General features: G+C 52.3%; 1 protein-coding gene across 1 annotated transcript; it reads left to right on the top strand.

Annotated features, from left to right (window-relative positions):
* The first annotated feature begins 621 nt into the window (after window positions 1-621).
* LOC150017517 (solute carrier family 22 member 20) lies at window positions 622-18,300 on the top strand. The gene is made up of 10 exons (XM_090267451.1): window positions 622-1,068; window positions 1,145-1,248; window positions 3,255-3,409; window positions 7,576-7,744; window positions 8,201-8,324; window positions 9,196-9,311; window positions 10,344-10,558; window positions 11,998-12,106; window positions 12,290-12,493; window positions 17,676-18,300. The coding sequence occupies exons 1-10, from the start codon at window positions 694-696 to the stop codon at window positions 17,770-17,772; spliced, it is 1,668 nt and encodes a 555-aa protein (XP_090123577.1). The 5' UTR covers window positions 622-693; the 3' UTR covers window positions 17,773-18,300.
* The last annotated feature ends 431 nt before the right edge of the window (window positions 18,301-18,731 follow it).

Below are 18,731 nucleotides of genomic sequence, written 5' to 3'. Positions count from 1 at the left end.
GCCCTCGGCTGCTGGGAGCCCCAAGTGGAACCCCAAATGGCAGACTGCCTTGACTGCCTGCCACAGGCTGGCACAAGACCTAGAACAGGCCATGCTGAGCCTGCATCTTGCCTCTGGGAGTCCCTGGCCAGGTCCTGCAGGGCTCGGTGTCCTCATCAGTGAGGGAGGTTGGCCCATCATCTGGGAGCCGGAGCTGATTGCAAAAGGGCCAGGTGGAGGAGTGGGTGGGGGTGGAGGGGTGCAGGGAAGTGCGCTGGTCCCAGCCTTTTAATCTCTGTGCTGGGTTTTGTTTGACGAGAGGATTGGAACACCGAGGGCTGGATGGATGATCTGGGGGCCCTGCCCCCTCCCAAGGCCCCATTCAAAGGAAAGGGGAAGGAAGCATTTACTGCTGGGATCCTCGGGTGAGGGCGGTGGGCCTACAGATTTGGACAGTGTGCTGTGACATGTTCACTTTTCTAACTTGGGAGGTGAGAAACTGAGAAAATCGAGGTGAAAAGGTCTGGAGGGAGGGGGAGCCCTGCAGACGTGGGGACACCCGAGGCCTCCTGTGGGGTGTAACTGGACCCCTCTGAGCTGCCAGACCCAGGGCACCTGTGGTCCTAACCCTGGGCCTGTTCTTCCACCTCCCAGGGCCCGTCCCTGCCCCTTTACATAAGGCCCCTGCAGGCTGGGCCGGGTCAGACCGAAGCCATGGCCTTCACAGACCTGCTGGAAGCGCTGGGCGGAGTGGGCCGCTTCCAGCTCATCCACACGGCCCTGCTGCTGGTGCCCTGCGGCCTGCTGGCCTGCCACAACTTCCTGCAGAACTTCACGGCCGCCGTGCCCCGCCACCACTGCCGAGGCCCTGCCGAACATCCTGCAGCTGCCACCAACGACTCGAGGGCCTGGCTGAGGGCCACCATACCCCTGGACCAGTCTGGGGCCCCCGAGCCATGCCGGCGCTTCACGGCGCCTCAGTGGGCCCTCCTGAGCCCCAATTCCTCGGTCCACGGGGCGGCCACGGAGAGCTGCGAGGACGGCTGGGTCTACGACCACAGTGTCTTCCCATCCACCATCGTGACGGAGGTCTGTGCGGTTCGGGGTGGCGTGGAGGGCTGCTGCCTGGGGCTGAGACTAGAGCATCCCGCTCTGTCCCCTGCAGTGGGATCTGGTGTGTGAGGCCCGCACCCTCCGTGACCTGGCTCAGTCCATCTACATGGCTGGGGTGCTGGTGGGCGCTGCTGTGTTTGGCAGCCTTGCGGACAGGTGAGCCGGCATGGGCTGGAAGGCCCCCAACCTCTTCATTCACTTTTCTTTATTACTGTTTATTCATGTATTTGTAGACTGATAATATGCAGAATACATTCACATTATTCAAAATTCCAGAAGGCACAAGAGATTGTAGGGAAGCATCCCTCTCCCACGGCTACCCCACCCTCCAGGAACTTCTGGAAGGCAGCCGGGTTTCTGTGTACCTTACCAGGGACATTTTATGCAACCCAAGCAAATGTGTACAATCGCTGCATCCCCCTTTCTTTATAAATGCTGGTACCCCCACACGTGGTTCCGTATCGGGCTCTTTCCTCCCTCAGTGCCTCTGCACATTCCTTCAGAAAGGGCTCGCCATCCTCCCGGCTGTCTGTGCTGCGCCCCGCTGCAGGGATAAGTCAGAACTAACTACAGGGCCCCCAGCGATAGACTGTGGCCCCTCTGGAGAGACGCCCAGAAAACACAACACGATCCAGGACTCTGCCAGCGTCCGTTCCCATGCCTCCTTTCCTGGGCTTCTTTCCCCTTCCTTTTCATCTCTTCCTCCCCTGTTCCTTCCCCTTTTCCTCTCCTCTCTCCTCTCCGATGGACCTCTCACACTTGCCCATTCAGGTTCTGGGGGCTCTTCCTGGACTTTAGAACCCACACCCCAGAGGGTGCTGCTGGCAGGCCCCTAGTGGGATCTGTCATAGCCCCATCGCACTGTGACACAACACATCCTGGCTTTTCTGGGAGGTAGCTTGTGTATCTTATCCATAGTGTCTTTTTTTTTTATTGTATTTTATTGATTATGCTATTATAGTTGTTCCAGTTTTTCCCCCTTTGCTCCCCTCCACCAGTACCGTCCACTCCCTCAGGCAATCCCCACACCTTTGTACATGTCCATGGGTCGTGTGTATTTCATAGTATCTTTTTTTTTTTTTTAAGATTTTATTTCTTTACTTTGAGAGAGAGGGGAAGGAAGGGAGAAAGAGAGGGAGAAGAACATTGCATGTTCTTAACTGGGGTCCTGGCCCACAACCCAGGCATGTGCCCTGACTGGGACTCGAACCAGCAACCTTTAGGTTCGCAGGCCGGCACTCAATCCACTGAGCCACACCAGCCAGGGCCATAGTGTCGTATAGGCCATCAGCCCCCAGCTGAGGCCTGTCACTCAGAGGTGATGGGTGAACGTCTATGTAACACAACGAAGGAGTGAACGATGCATCAGTGTGCCATGGGGGGGGCGGAGAAGAGACGCAGCCCGCCCCTTCTCAGCCGGCCGCCCTTCCACACCCTCACTTGCACATGGGGCAGCGCCAGGTCTGCAGTGGGATAGCCCTGCTACTCGGCCTTGGGCCCCTCGGTGGTGGGACAGGTCCCTGCTCCAGCCTGGCCTCCCCAGTGTGACCAGTTTAAATGAAGACTTGACCCTTGGGTCCTGTTCCCCCCAGCTTAGGTCCCACCCAGAGCTTGCCACCTGGGAGTTCTGGTCTGAGGCCCCTCTCTAGCCAGAAAGTCACCACCCACTGCCCGTGCCTCTGGACCTTGGCAGAATCCCTGCTTGTCCCCAACCTTGGAATTGGGTGGCTTGGCAGAGGGCTAGAAATACTACATGAGTGAAGAAAGAAAAGGGGGAATACACTTCTTTTTTGGGGGGGGGATTAAGCAATGGGTTTATTGAGGGAAAAGGTGGGAAAGAGGGGGAAGGGGAGAGGCAGTTCCTGGACCAACCCAAGGGCCCGTAGGAGCAAGGGGAATGGGGAACAGGGAATGGGGACTCCCGGTCCTCCTCGTGGGCCCGTAGGAGTCCCGGGAATACACTTCTTCATCTCCCATTTTCTTCCACACCACGCTCCTCCCTCCTGGACCAACCACCACCGTCAGTGCCTGGTCCTGGCAGATGAGCAGCTCTGTTGTGGAGGGGTGGCTTCAGGTGGCAGTGGGGCAGGGGGAGTTTCCTCTCACCCTCCTTTGGCAATCCCTGTGGGGGACCCTAACGCTGTGCCCCTGGCCTGGCTCAGGCTGGGCCGCAAGGCCCCCCTGGTCTGGTCATACCTGCAGCTGGCAGTTTCAGGGGCCGCGGCGGCGTACTTCAGCTCCTTCAGTGCCTACTGCATCTTCCGGTTCCTGATGGGCATGACCTTCTCGGGCATCATCCTCAACTCCCTCTCTCTGGGTGAGTCCAGCCAAGGGAGTGGGGGGATGGGGTGGGGGGAGGCTCGTGGAGGGCAGCATGGCAGCCCCATCATCAGACACCTTACTTGTCCGTCGTGTGGGATTCTCACCCAGTGACCGCAACTCGGAACCTCCCACCAGGGTCCTGAGAGACCTGGGCTCTCAGCAGCGGCCCTAGCAGCAGTGAGCTGTAGACCCTGGACTATGCTTTGCCATCAGGAAGCTGAGAGGGTTGGATTTATTTCCTGTGTGAATTAATTAACAATAACCACTTACTAAAGACCTACTGTGTGCCAGGCTCTAGAGTGGGGACACAGAAGTGAGGTGAGACAGAGTGGTGCCCCAGGCTGCAGGCAGCCCTGAGATTATGTGAATCCAAAAAGGGCGGGACTCACCCGCCCTGCAACGGTGGTGACCCCTTAGCGCCGTGGCAGAGACCTGGCCTCCAGGGTGCCAGGCAGGAATGTGCCCACCGCTCAAAGTGACAGAGTCAGTCCTCACCACAGCCGTGTTCCAGGCAGCTCCCGGCGGCTCTGGCAGAGGGTGCGGTGGGGCCATAGGAAGCCTGCCCTGAATGCAGGCCTGCCACCTGCCTACACTGCCCCCTACTTTGTTTGCTCCTGGGGACACCACCAGTATCCCAGGAGGATTTGAGGGATGTGGAAACTACTGCCAAAGTGGACTGGGTCTTTCATTTCAGGGGTGGGGGGAAATCTCGGGGCCCGGAGAACCAGGGTGCACCAGGCTGCACCCTCACTTCCCCACACTAGGACACCAAAGGGCGTTGAGCTCACGGCAAGATGTCAGCAAATCCCAACCCATCCATCTCGCTCTTTCGGGCGGGTGTCCAGCCACAGCTCATGGAACCTGAAGGCAGGAACGCTCGTCTAAGGTCCATCTCATGCCAGAATCCCCTGTGCACCGCACACGCGCCTGCACACACACCCGCACCCACTCACGCGCCCACACTACAGCCAGGTGCCGGGGCGATGCCAAGCGCGGAGACACGGCAGTGAGCGGAGCAGACCCTGCTCCTCTGGAGTCTGTGCTCTTGCGCAGGAACGCAGATGATAAACAACACAAAAATGCGAGCTATGTAGTATGTTAGAAGGTGATAAGCGCTGCAGAGGAAACTCAAGGTCGGAAAGGGAATGAGGATGCCCAGGGCGGAGGGGAGTCTGTAGTCTTGATTGGAATGGCCAGGGAAACAGCGACCCTTTGAGCAAAGCTTGAAAGGGGTGAGGGAGCATGCCCTGCAGTCCAGGGAAGGAACATCCCAGGCAAAGGCCCTAAGGGAGAGCGTGCCCAGTGCGTCAAAAGAGCAAGGATGTCCCTGTGGCTGGAGCAGAGCCGGGAGGTGGGTGACCAATGAGGTCAGGAAGACGGGGGCAGATCCTTAGGCCTTGTGGCCATTTAAAGACTCTAGTTTTTCCTCTGAGATGGGAGCCTTGGGAGAGCCCTGAGCTGAGCAGAAGCCTGACCGATCTGAGTTAGCACTTGTCAGAGTCCCTCTGGCTGGCATTCGGCCACAGGACAGAAGCAAGAAGGCTTCTGTGGTCACCCAGGGAGAGGCCAGGCTGGCTTGGGTCAGCGTGTAGCAGCAGAGGGGACAGGAAGGACTCAGATTCTGGCTCGATTTTGCAGGATTTGCTAACGCACGGGACACGTGAGCTGGCTGCTCATGGAAGGAAGTGTCCTCATGAGTGTACTAGGGTCGCCTTGTGAGAGGGTGCCGTGACTTATCTACCAGCCCCCCTTATGGATGCACGTTTAGATGGTTTCCAAGTTTTGCTCTTCACCAAAAAACTAAGTAATTTAGAACCATTATATTTCCTTTTCTACCAAACTCTTCACATCCTTTGCTTGGTTTTTGTTTGTTTGTTGGGCTTGCTGGTTGTTTTCCTATTGATTCGTGAGAACTTTTCCAATGTTAGGGAAATTCCCTCTTTATCTGCTGAGCTGCAATTTTTTCTGTTTTATCCTTTTTTGCTGGCATAATGACTTTGCTTATGGCAAGTTGGTTTTTACTTTTTCTTCCATTTTTGTTGTTTTTTTTTAATGCAGACACTTCTTATTGTAAGAAGTTAAGTTTATTGATCTTTTCTTTATTGCTTCTGGGTTTTGTGACAGTCTTAGAAAAGCCTTTCCTGACTCTAAGATTGAAAGAAAAGTCTATCATGATTTCTTCTAATATGTTATTGTGGTTTTTAAAAATATATATGCTTTATTGATTATGCTGTTACAGTTGTCCCAATTTCTCTTCCCTTTGTTCCCCTCCACCCAGTGACCCCCCTCCCTCCAGCTGTCCCCCCTTAGTCCATGCCCATCGGTTGTGCATATAGTTCTTCTCGACATCTTCCTGTCTATTCCGCTCCCTCCTACCATCTCCCTCCCTTTTTCCCTTCCCCCTCCCCACTGACCTCCCCCAATAATGTTCCCCATACCTATGTTTCTTTTCCCACTCTCGTTGCCTACTTAGTCTGCCTTTGTTTCAATTCCCTAGCTTCTGTTGTTGGTTGTTGTGATACAGTTTTCATTTTAATGTTCATAGTTTTGATCCTCCTTCTCCTAAACAAGTCCCTTTAACATTTCATATAACAGTTTGGATCTGATGAGCTCCTTCAGTTTTACTTTGTCCTGGAAGCACTTTCTCTGCCCTTCTATTCTGAGTGACAGCTTCGCTGGATAGAGTAGTCGTGGCTCTAGGTTTTTGCTTTTCATTACTTTGAATATTTCTAGCCAGTCCCTTCTTGCCTGCAGAGTTTCTTTTGAGAAATCAGCTGATAGTCTTATTGGGACCCCTTTGTATGTAATTCTCTTCTTCTTTCGTGGTGGTTTTAAGGTTCTCTCTTTATCCTTAATTTTTGACATTTTGATTATAATGTGTCTTGGTGTGGTTCTCCCTGGGTCCAGTTTTCCTGGAACTCTCTGTGCTTCCTGGACCTGTAAGTCTATTTCCTTCCCCAAGTTAGGGATGTTCTGCTTCATTATTTTTTCACATAATTTTCAACTTCTAGTTCTTCACCTTCTGGCAACCCTATGAGTCAAATGTTGGTCCACTTATAGCTGTCCGATAAGTTTCTGAGCCTCTCCTCATTTTCCTCACTTTTCGTTTCCTCTTTCTGCACTGGTTGGCTGTTTGTTCCTTCCCTACATTCCAATTTGTTGATTTGATCCCTGGTTTTCCTTCCCTCACCACTTGTTTCGTATGTGTTTTTGTTCATTTCAGCAGGACTAGCCTTCATTCCTTTCCTGTCTTGTTTAAGATCTGCTGTCAGGTCTGTAAGCACTTTTATAAGCAAAGCTCTGAACTGAGCCTCAGAACGATTTCCTATCTGCTGCTTCATTAAATTAGATATTTGTTGTCTGGTCAGCTGCGTCACCGGGATCTCTATCATGATCTGTGCCATCCTGACCATTTTGTGTTTACCTTTGCTTCCTGGGCGGGGCTATCACACTTCCTACACTATAGAGGGTGGAGCCCCGTGCTCTTGTCACTACCGGGTGACCCTTCTCACCACGCTGTGGTGCTTTGTGTGTGGGGTGGAGGTCCAAGATGGATTCCTGCTGTTCACTCTCCACTGAGAGATGGGGAGCTTCTTCTTCTATCCCCACCCCCTCCGGGCAATGGGGGTCTGCCTTCCCCGGCATTTGGAATTGCGAGCTGACGGGTCTGGTCTGCAGCCGGGGGTGCTCCCCAGGCGCTTCTTACCTCCCCTTAAATGCGGGTGTCTGTGCTTACCGCTGTCCTGCTGCTGTCTCTGCTGCTGCTGCGGCCAGCACAGCTTGACCTCTCTCCCCCGGCTTCACCCCTCCTGCCCGTCCGGACGAGCACCACTTGTTTATAACTTCATACGCTGGACTTCCATGTAGCTTTATTCTCTGGAACTTCCGGTTATTTCTGCTTTTGCGGTAGTTGTATTCCTTTTAGTTGTGGAGGGAGACAAAGCGTGTCAATCTAGGCCTCCATCTTGGCCAGAAGCCTCTGTGGTTTTGTTGTTCTCATTGGGGTCTCTGGTCCATGTGGAATTTCACTGAGCGCAGGGAGTGCAGTCAGGATGGCTTTGCCTGTGACTCGGAGTGACCACAGTGGTTAGGGAGGGGGCGGGTCTGTGAAACAACCTCCCGAGGGAAGAGTGCACTGAGCCTGCTGTGCTGTCTCCGCAGTTGTGGAGTGGATGCCCACCCGGGGCCGGACCGTGGCGGGCGTCCTGCTGGGGTTCTCCTTCACCCTGGGGCAGCTCATCCTGGCCGCCGTGGCGTGCCTGATCCGCCCCTGGCGCTGGCTGCAGTTTGCCGTCTCTGTTCCTTTCCTCATCTTCTTCCTCTATTCTTGGTGCGTCCCCAGCAGAGTGGGTGGGGGAGGGTCCCTCTGGGAGGCTTGGGGGGGGGGGGTGCAGTGACTGGGACTGGCTCCACTTTGGGGGGCATGAAGGAGGGTGGTGCTCCTGGGGCCCCGCGTATGTGCGTGGCTGTGGGGAAGCTCTGGAAAAATCCCTTACCTTAGCATGGGATTCCAGAGCAATCTGAGAGCTTTTGCCTTTATCCGCTCCTTCGGGTCTCACAACCACCCTGGCATTTTATAGGAGCAGACGTGAGGCACAGCCAAGGGAGGGTCCGTGACTTATTCAAGGCCACACACCGGGATCAGACCCAGGTTCAAAACTGGGTCTGTCCGGGTCCCAAGTCCCAAGTAGATTCTTAGTACCCTCAATGACTCTCTGTCTGATGTGCTGCCAAAGAGGGAAGCTGGCGTGTCCCGCAGTCTTCCTGCTTCTTCTCTCGGTCCCAGGTGGCTGCCAGAGTCATCGCGATGGCTCCTCCTCCACGGCCGGGTCCAGCTCGCTGTGCAGAACCTGCGGAAGGTGGCGGCCGCGAACGGGAGGAAGGAGGAAGGGGAGAGGCTGACGCAGGAGGTAGGCGGGGTGGTGGCAGGAAGGGCAGGGACGGTTGTCAGTCTTGCTGGTGGCCGGGAGGTGCGCTAGGATCCAGTAGCTTCCTAGGACTCGCCCACCACCCAGGTGAAGAAGAGGCTGGGAACGAAGGGAGCGGGAAGAGTCCCCGCGGGGCAGAGCTGTCTAACCACCGGCCGGCTGTGTGGTCTGGGGTGAACACGTCAGCTGTTTGTTCATCACTGTCCGCCTGCGCGGCGGAGAAAGAGCCCCATGCACTCTGACAGCCGGCCAAACTTTAAATAAGATAACAAAACAAAACTATTAAAATGAAGATCATAAAATAAAATTATTGGAGAATTAATAACAAAGTACCGTTTATTATACATACTACTTACGATAAGGTAGTTACCATTTATGATCAGTACCATTTATCGAGCCGCGTACTAGGCAGTATGCTAAAGGCTTTACGTACACAATCTCATTTAATGTCTGACTTTTGCTGATGAGGAAACCTAAGTTTGTGTGGGTCAGGAAATTTGCCTCAGAACACACAGCAGGAAGTGGCAGAACCACTTAGAACCGCTGGTCTTAACCATTGGCCAGACTGTCTCAGAGTCTCCACCAAGGACGGGGCGTGAGGGTCCCGCTAGAACCACAGGTGGCTGGCTATTCAGCCTGATTGGCAGGCAGCTCAGGAGCCTTGGGACCCCTGAGGAAGCCTCGACTTCATCCCAAATCCCTGGAAACAGCCTGTTGAGGGCCATCAGCCCCAGGATGGAGAGGAGACTAGGACCAGCCTTCTTCCCAGGGACTTTGACTTTAGCCCTCCTCTCCAGCAGGGAGATAGGGTCTCAGGTCCCCCTCTTCCCCTGACCGAGCTTTCTTCGCCCAGGTGGTGGGCTCCTACATCCAGAGTGAGTTTACAAGCATCCGCACCTCCAACTCGGCCTTGGACCTCTTCCGAACCCCGGCCATCCGCAAGGTCACATGCTGTCTCATGCTGGTCTGGTAGGTGAGGGGCTCATGCCCACGATTTTGATCCAAGCCAGAAACACAGGCTAACCCTTAAGTACGCTCAGTGCACTGAGCAGGTGAACCTTGTGCATTCAATCCTGCATCAAATCCTTTCTCCAGGGTCCTCTGGCCCTCTGCTGTGCGCTGAGATGTGGTCATGGACGAGACATCCACGCTGACCTAGGGCCCCCCTCTGGGCAGTGGGTCTCACTTGGGTGGGGGCACCTGTTGGAATCCCCTGGGCTACTTTTCTCAGAAGGCACCACATCTCATCCTGCTGTGCCCCTGGGGCTCCCCAGGGGGTTCTGGGACATGTCCCACTCTAGTAAAGCACTTGTGGGTCCAGAAGGGGACACACAGGAAAACAGTAATTTCCATGAGGAATGACAAGTGTCCTAAAAACAGTTCTCCTGATTGGGGCTGCCGAGGGATTCATGCAGGGGACGGCATTTGGGTGGGCTTTAAAAGATGATTAATAGAGTTTGCCAGGCGAGCAGGAAGCAATTCCTAACTGGTACATAGATAGGTGTGAACATATGAGATAAATAAAAATACAAAGGCAACTCCTACTTGTCAGCATAGACTGAAAGCTAGCAAATCCTGAGGGAAGAGGCTGATTTTAAAATTTTTTCAATTTGCCTCACAGGATGTCCAGGACATTAAATTAGAATAGGGGTTGATATTTATGAAGCATGGAATGCAGGCACGCACGATCTGCATTTGGGAGCAGACCCGGGCACTCTCTTTAGCGGTAGCCAGCTGGGCTCAGGTAGACCAGGCTACCCCATGACCCAGAGCAAGTCAGCCAGCCTCTGTGCCTCAGTTTCCAACTTATAAGTCTGCCCCTAAGGTCCTTGTGAGGACTAAACGTTGATGTGAAAACCCACACCAGGCCCCAGGAAGTGCTCAGGTACAGGGTCTGTTCTCTTACCTGAGTTTGGGTCTGTGCTCCCCGCGCACCGGAAATGTGGGATTGTCCCCCACTCTGGACCTGCCAAAGCAGGACTGCTCTGCTGCCTCTCCCAGGTTCTCCAACTCCATGGCTTACTACGGCCTGGCCATGGACCTGCAGAAGTTCGGGCTCAGCGTCTACCTGGTACAGGTCCTGTTCGGGATCATAGACATCCCGGCCATGCTGGTGGCCACCGCCACCATGATTTACGTGGGCCGCCGAGCCACAGTGGCCTCCTTCCTCATCCTGGCCGGACTCATGGTGCTCACCAACATGTTTGTGCCGGAAGGTGAGCCAGCAGCTTCTGCCATTACCGCCTGGGAGCCCCTGGGGCCGGGAATCTCGTGGGCAACAAATACAACAAGGGAACAAGGCTGAGAAACAGCCTTCTGGATCTGGAAAGAAAGTGACTGTCAATCAGTAGGGTTTTCATTAAGCACTCGGTGCCTAGTATCAGCGTCATGGTTGTAAATATGCTCACAGCCGTTACCAACCTGTCAGGGTTATTAGACTGATGCAGAAATCAACCAGAGGGCTGGCTGGTGTGTGTCTGCCTGGAGCCTGGCCAGGCAGCATCTCAGGGGTCGAGAAGTTCAAGTTTGAACCTCAGCCGCTAGCCCTGGAGCAGTGGTTTGCAAACCTGCCTGTAACTGTCACCACTTGGAGACCTTCGGGCCAGTGCCATTAGTCTCAGGAGTGGGACCTAACACTTAGGAATTAAAAAACTATCCAGTGATTCCAGCAAGAAGCCAGGGTAGGGTATCACAGTGCTAGGGTGCGTGCTGAGCTGAGAGTTCGCTGTGACAACCGTGGCCTTGGGCACATTGTCTGACTTCTCTGTGCTTCAGCTCCTCCCTATAAAACAGATAGATTAACTATTGGCATTCTGATAAACTTCTTTCCATGTTTTTTCCTATTTATTGATTTTGTACTTGACATGATTGAGATGCTATTCTATACATGCATATATACAATAATATAAAAAGGATTATATGTGTTATATCTGTATATCTATTTATATATAATGTATCCTTTTTCACACTGTAGGTTATATATAAATATGCTTTTCCATGTCGTTATGCCATAAGCATGCTTTTCCGTGTTAGTGCAAAGCTTTCACCAAAGGCCGTGCCATAACTTCCCTGACCATTGTCCCGATATTGGATGTGGGCATTGGGGTTGTACTATTTATAGCCAACAGTGTGACAAGTATATTAATAATGGTGGTAGCAGCAAACATTTAATGAGCGCTGAGCACTCTGCACTCATGACACCGTGTCAGCCTTATGACAAGCCTGTGAAGCAGGTGCTGGTACTTCCTTCATTTCATGGATGAGAACAGCGAGGCTCAGAGAGGCTAAGTAACCGTGACTGAGGTCACCCATCTGGGTCAGAGCTGGGATTTGAACCCAAGCCTAACTCCAAAGCTTGTCCTGGCTCCCAGCAGGACTTGGTGACAGATGGAAATAAGGGAGGAAGGAGGCAAAGGTCAGAGAAGGGCTGTGTGGGCACTTCTGGGTCCCAGGTGGGAACGTGAGGCAGTAGAAATCCTGACTCACCCCCTCCAGGTTCTGGGTCCCCTGCCCTCCATGATGGTGCCCACCACAGGCCCCTAAGACTCCCCCTGTCTCTTCCCCCCCCACCCCCACCACTACCCCCCTCTGCCTCCCTGGTCCCCTTCTGGGCTCTGAACCCCTCCCTCCCATAGCTCTTTCCTCTCCCCCCCAGATATGCATGTTCTGCGCACGGCCCAGGCAGCGCTGGGCAAAGGCTGCCTGGCCAGCTCCTTCATCTGCGTGTACTTGTTCACGGGAGAGCTGTACCCCACAGAAATCAGGTGGGTCTGGAGGGGGAGGCCGAGGACTGCCTGCCCCAAACTGGGGGCCCCTGGCTCTCCTGGGTAACACTTGCTGGGCTTGCTGACACAGGTCCCCTCTCTCCTTTCTGCTGTCCCCCGGCACTCCCAGCTCTCTGGTCAGTCTAGGCCACAGCCACTGACCTGTCCATCTTCCTCGGACAGGCAGATGGGGATGGGCTTCACGTCAGTCAATGCCCGCCTCGGTGGCCTGGCGGCGCCCCTAGTCACCGTGGTCGGGGAATACAGCACCATCTTGCCACCTGTGGCCTTTGGGGCCACCTCGATCCTGGCTGGGCTGACCGTCTGCTTCCTGACTGAGACCCGCAACACACCCCTGGTGGAGACCATTGAGATGATGGAGAGGAGGTGAGGGGCCACTGGGCACAGCTGGGTGGGGGCGGCCAAACAGGCTGTGGTTCCCACAAAACAACTGAGTGGCTCTGTCCCATGGCTGGGTGAGCCCACCCCCTCCCTGGACAGGGGCTTAGCTTTCAGAGGAACAGACCCAACGACGAATGGAGAGAGAGAAATAAGAATCAGCTGTAGACCAGGAGGAACAGGAGTGTTCATTCACGTGACATTGACTTGCCGGTAGGGAAGTGGGGTTGATAGTCTTGGGGAGGAGAAGAACCGCAGCTCGGGGCGAAGGCACGCCCAAGTGACTGTCACGGCTTTGAATCTGGCTCCGAGCTACCTGACAACACAGAGAGGGACCCCGTTAATGACTTTACTTATTGTCATGGAGGAAAAGGAGTGTTAGTTCCTTGGAGGAAAGTGGAGCTTTTCTTAGCAAGTAGCACTAAAGAAATTTGTCTCCTGGAAAAAAAAAATTTTTTTCTCATGGGTCTCCTTAGAGAGGGGACTGAGTTAGGTGACAGCAATGTCCTTGACAATGTTTCTAAAATAAGCTCCAGGTCATTTCTCAGCAACAGTGGGCTCAGTGAAGACCTTTAATTTGGGGGATCAGCGGCAAGGACAGTGTCAGAGAAGCCACGGCGCAAGTTTCCTGAGAGGTCTAAATTCTATCCCGCTGGTCACAGCCCTAACCAGCTGTGCTGCTGGGTAAGCCAGGTGCAGACCATGGTGCTTACTTAGCAAGATGGGCTGGCAGCCGGGGAAACAGGCCGCCGTGGGGGGAACACCAGCAGGTGCACACGCAGGCGGAGCTGTCATGAGTGAGTGGGTGAGGTTAGTGAACGCGGCTGGGGAGGTTTGACGGAGCTGGAGGCTGAGGATTTCACCTGGTGTCTGACCCAGGCTTTTTGAAATCCAATTCCCGTGCTCAATGATTGTTTGTTGAGTTCTCATTATGCGCCAGACACCAGACGCAGCGCTAAGTATGGGCTGTAGGGTGAGCAAAACAGATGCGATCTCTTCCTTCTTGGAGCGCAGGAGTCAGAGAGACACACAGGGAACAAATACACCCAAATAAATGTGCAACTGAGAGAGAGAACTGACTGGTGGCGGATGCCGCTAGACTTCACGGAGGAGGAGGAGGAGGAGTTAACCAGGCTGAGAAGGCGACAAGTGTCAGCCTGGAGGAGGGAGCCCACCGCGCGCCCCTGAGATCCCAGGGAACTGGGAGGAGCTGAGCGCCAGCCAGGCGCGGAATTGGAAGCTAAAGCAGGAGTGGTGGGGCAGGGCCACGCGGAGGCCACGCGGAGATTTTAGCATTTGGTTTTCCGTTAATAGAGAAACCACTGTGGGACTTGAAGAAAGAAATTAGCTTTGAAAATTTCTATTTTAAAAAGATCTTTCTGTCCCTTGGCATCATTAAATCCCAGCCTGAATGGGGCCTTGGGTCTGGGCGTTTAGGGCAGTTGCTCTAGAACAGAGTTCCTCAACCCTCTTTTGTTATCCCCCGCCCCCTACCCCCTCCAAGAGGCCTTTTATACAGTTTTCCCTGTCACAGCCCGCCCTCTCAATGACATTTGAATACCACAGATACACTGTGTCTCTTTTAATGTACTGCAGCCCTCTGGAAGGCCAAAACCACTGTAATAGTGCAGATATTTTTGCCACCCCAAACTGGTTTTTGCCCCCTTGGGGCAATATCACCCCCATGAAGAATGCATGTGCCACAAGTAATGCATGATCAACGCCCGGAAAGACTCGTTGCAGTTAAGGTTTATTAGAGCCGCTGAGAGGCTTATAATCAAACGCACATTTGGTACATGCCTGCGCGGTTCTCAGGTGTCCTGGCCCACTGGCTTCTTCTGTAACCGGTCCGGGGTCCTTCTTGACAGTTCCTGTCCAAGCAAACACGAGGCAGAAATGAGTCGGCTTGTCTCAGCTTCGTGGGAAAGGGTGATGCGGAGAAGGGGGTGGAGAGAGAGAGGGCTTCTTTCATGCGTCAGCCAAATAGAGTTTCAGATATTTGGGCCAAAAGAAATTAAGAACTCCTCCGCCCATCTCATTTTTCTCAGTTTATAATCTCATCAAATAATTATGAGTCTGGTTATAGGCCTGGGATGTCAGGGATTCAGATGAGAAAAAAATGACCCCTTTCAAAGGCTCAAGTTACTCATCCTCAAGAGGACAGGAAGCCAAGAGGGTTGAGCTCTGATCTACCTACAACACTGGTTCCCGAGGCTAAGCTACAAGTGAACTTTCCGCAGATGTATTTCATAGTAGACCGACAAAAATCTATTTATAAATAATTTATTTCTATGTAAATTGCCACACCATTTAAAAAAAATGTTATTTTTTTTTCCGTTTGTTTTGTGTTTTTTAAAAAGATTTTATTTATTTATTTTTGGAGAGAGAGGAAGGGAGGAAGAGAGGGAGAGAAACATCAATGTGTGGTTGGTTGCCTCTCATGCACCCCCAGCTGGGGACCCAGCCCTCAACCCGGGCATGTGCCCTGACTGGGGATCAAACTGGTGACCCTTTGGTTCGCAGACTGGCACTCAATCCACTGAGCCACACAAGCCAGGGCCAGACCTTTCATTAATCACAAGACCAGATACTGTTTCTTCAAAGTGTCTGAATGCCTGGTGTGGTCCTGGGGTCAGCCCCAGTGACCCCATGGGCTTATGCTCCAGCCACATATTAAAGGAACAGTTGACTGATCCTGTTCAAAAATTCTTTTATGTAAGAATAGAACATATCACAAAGGAGGAAACACCAGTAGGAAGTACACAGAGAAAAAGTATGTCAGTCATAATTTAAAAAATGCAAATTAAAGTAGTGATGTCATTTTTAAATATCCAATGAGGAGAGATTTAAAAACATAGTAATAGACAATGCAGAAGATGTTTTAGTAGGAAGGAGGAAACTCCTGCATCCTCTCTAGAAATTTCTTTGGAATTACTGATGATGAGTCATAAAAATTTTCATATTCTTCTAAGCAGCAACGACATTTCCAGTAACCTGCCCTAAGAAAATAAGCTTAAATGTGGACAAAGTTTATTTACAAGAAAATTCATCACCGTGTGTAATATACCGGAAAAAAATGTTGACTTTCCAAATATCTGAGTCTATTGTGCAAAATATAAAACTTAGGTTGATGAAAGTTGTTAATGGCCTGGGGAATGTTTACAATACGCTGTTAAACAGTATATTAGAATTACTCATAATATTTTCTTATGTGTCGGAAAATAGACTCAAAAAAGAGGAAGACGTATGTTAAATGGTGGCGTGGTTGCCTTGAAGTATGGATGATGACTTTTTTTTTTCCTAGCTTCTTTAGATTTTCAAAATTAACTCCAAATAATCTATATTGAGCAGGGTTCTTTGTTTGTTTGTTTGTTGTAATTAGAGAAAAGAGGCACGTGTTGCAAAAACCCAGGGCAGCCCCCATTCAGGCCTAGAGGCTGGGGGAGGGACCTGGGGGAGGCAGCGCCCCTGAAAGCCTGCCAAGATGGTCGAATGACCTAGAATAGAGGTGGCCTGGCCTGGAGAAAGTTTCAAGGCTTCTACCAGTGACCTTCCATGGAGCTTCTCCCACTGGTAGGGGCCTGGGGAGCTGAAGGGTCGGAGGACAGGTTTTCAGCCTTTCAACGCCTCAGTTCTTCACCAAGGTGAAAGCCCAGGCCCTTGGCCAGCTGGGAGCACCTGCCGCCCTCCCACCCATGGGGAGCACCAGTGGCAGGCTGACCCAGCTATGTTTTTAATGCTGGTGTTATTATGTTTCAGACATTTAAAAGGAAGTCTATGGATTGCAGGTCACACAGCAGGCTAGCTCTCGTCATCTTTGCTCATTTGATGAGTTTAAAATGGTGTTGAGCCGTGGCTGGCGTGGCTCAGTGGACTGAGTGTCGACCTGTGAACCAAAAGGTTGCTGGTTCAATTCCCGGTCAGGGCACATGCCTGGTTTGCAGGCCAGGTGTCCAGTTGGGGGAGTAAAAGAGGCAACAGATCCATGTAGGTCTTGTACATTGATGTTTCTCTCGCTCTCTTTCTCCCTCCCTTCCCCTCTCTAAAAATAACTAAATAAATAAATAAACAAATTTTAAAGGAACTAAAGAATAAAATAAAATAAAAACTGGTGCTGAGCAAGCCTAACCATTTGCAGCAGTTGAATCTGAAGAATGTCTGTGTCTGGGTTTCTAGGAACCATCTTTGAGAGGGATGGGAACTCCATTAAACAGAACTGGAATGAAACAGGGTCCCACCTCTCAGCTCCCACCCACAGGCACACAGCAGATAAAACCAAGCCCCATGCACCTGAGGACAGAGTCAGGAAGATGAGAGAACTTAGAGGGCAGGGACAGTAGGATGGTTTCTTTGTGATTAGGTTCAGAAAAAAATTACACACGCAAAAGAAATGGCTTAAATCATTGAACTAAAAGACTAGAAATAGAAGAGTTAAAAGGTAAGGATAAAAACACTGATAAAATGTTTTGAACTTTGAAAGAGTTCTAAAAATAGAACCAGAAAAGTTGACAGGAGAAATTGGCAAGATATATAAACGATGAAAACAAGAAGATAAGGAAAACTGAGACTGTTAAGTAGGAGGACAAACAATTCTCTCTGTACGATGCCAGGATAAAATTAACTAGAGGAGAGCGGAACCGAATCATGTCAAAGGCTAGAGGTTAAAAGAAAAAAAGGCCAAGCTGGACCCTACAGGGCAGGCAGCCCTCAGGCTATTTAGAGGGCTATTCCAGGGGACTTCCCGGCCTTCCTCCTCCCCTGCCTCTGGCCTTTGACCTCTGTCCCTCCCTGCCAGGTGGGCTGGCTGCCTCTCCACCTGGGACAGGGTAAGAAGGGCCTGGCAGTGCCCAGTCCCAGGTCTCTGCTGGTGCCCCTGATCCACATTGAATTGGGCCCCGCTGGGTCACCTTGGGTGCATGTCTGGCCTCAGGTGCTCTTTCAAAAACTCTTTGACCTGCAGCTCTTCCAAGTCTGGCTCTTACTAGCCAGACCAGCCTCTGCCACAATGAGACCTCAGGAATGGAGCAAGGATAGGGCAGAAGGGACCGTGGAGACAGGTCTTGTGTGTGGCGCAAACACACCCTTGAATGTCAGGCACACATCCCCTGCCCCTCACCTCCTCCCTTCCACCTTCCCGTGTCATGTTTTCATTTGCCTTTCATTTCCACAGAGCCAGAGAAGGCCTTTCCAAGAAGGATGCAGAAGGGAAGGGTGAAGAAATTTCTCTTCAGCAGCTGGGAGCTTCTCCCCTCATCGAAACCATCTAAGGTGCCAAGCACCTGGCACTTGGGCAGCTCCCCGGCCAGTGTCCAGGCTTCTGCTGCTGCTGCCTGGAGACAAGGTAGGCCAAGGACTGTGACGGCTCTGCCAACCCATGCCAAAGAGCCACCCACAAACCAGGGCTGGGGCTTCTGGAAGACACCGGACCAGCGGCCAGCAGCATCACAAATATACAGAAAGTCGGGGAAAACCACACCCGTGACCAGAGGAGGGACTGTTTTCCTCTCCCGCCACCAGACTCTGCCCCTTAAAACCTCTCTGCTCACTCTTGTTCCACCTGAAAACGCTGTGTCTTTGCAGGGTTAGGAGGACATTTCTGCCCCCAAGTGTCCCACTTGTCCTTGAGGGACTTTCAGAGCTCACTGTTCCTGTGCTCCCCTTATGAGGCATTACTCCCCCCTGCCTTTTAGGATGTGGGCACTCTCCCCTGTGTGTGCGACATACTTCCTCAAGGGCCAAAGTCTCCATCCGGAGCTCTCTGGCGCCTAGCAGTGGGTGTCACAGATAGTACACACTCAATAAATAGTTGATGAATAAATGACGAAGCCAGTCCTGGGCAGTGGAGAGAGACCTCTACTCATTGTTGCATCCCTAGCAATCCCAGTTTCCAGAGGAGTGAACCCCTGGCATGGCGCAGTGTCTCTCTGACTTCATATCCCTTTCCAGCGCAGGTGTTGGATGTGTGCCTTCATCCCTGACCTTGACCTTCATCAGAATTCAGATTAGATTCATGAGGGATTCAAATCCTGGCCCACTGGGTGATCTTGAGCAAGTTTCCTTGTCTAACCCCTTCCTCCTAGAGGTGCTAGAGAATCAAACAGGATAACGGCTCAGCCCCTGCAGTCCAAGGAAAAGCACAATCTAGGAAAGAGGTAGGAGTGTCACAGTTTGGGCAGGAGACGCTGCAACCTGCCGTTTCGCCAAGGTCAGTCTTTCAGCAGCTCAG

Source organism: Furipterus horrens, unplaced genomic scaffold (genome assembly GCF_987537825.1).
Source record: "Furipterus horrens unplaced genomic scaffold, mFurHor1.1.pri manual_scaffold_2, whole genome shotgun sequence".
In the NCBI taxonomy this organism is placed as follows: domain Eukaryota; kingdom Metazoa; phylum Chordata; class Mammalia; order Chiroptera; family Furipteridae; genus Furipterus; species Furipterus horrens.
Note: the sequence above shows the minus strand (reverse complement) of the source record. Positions and strands in the feature narration are given on the sequence as shown.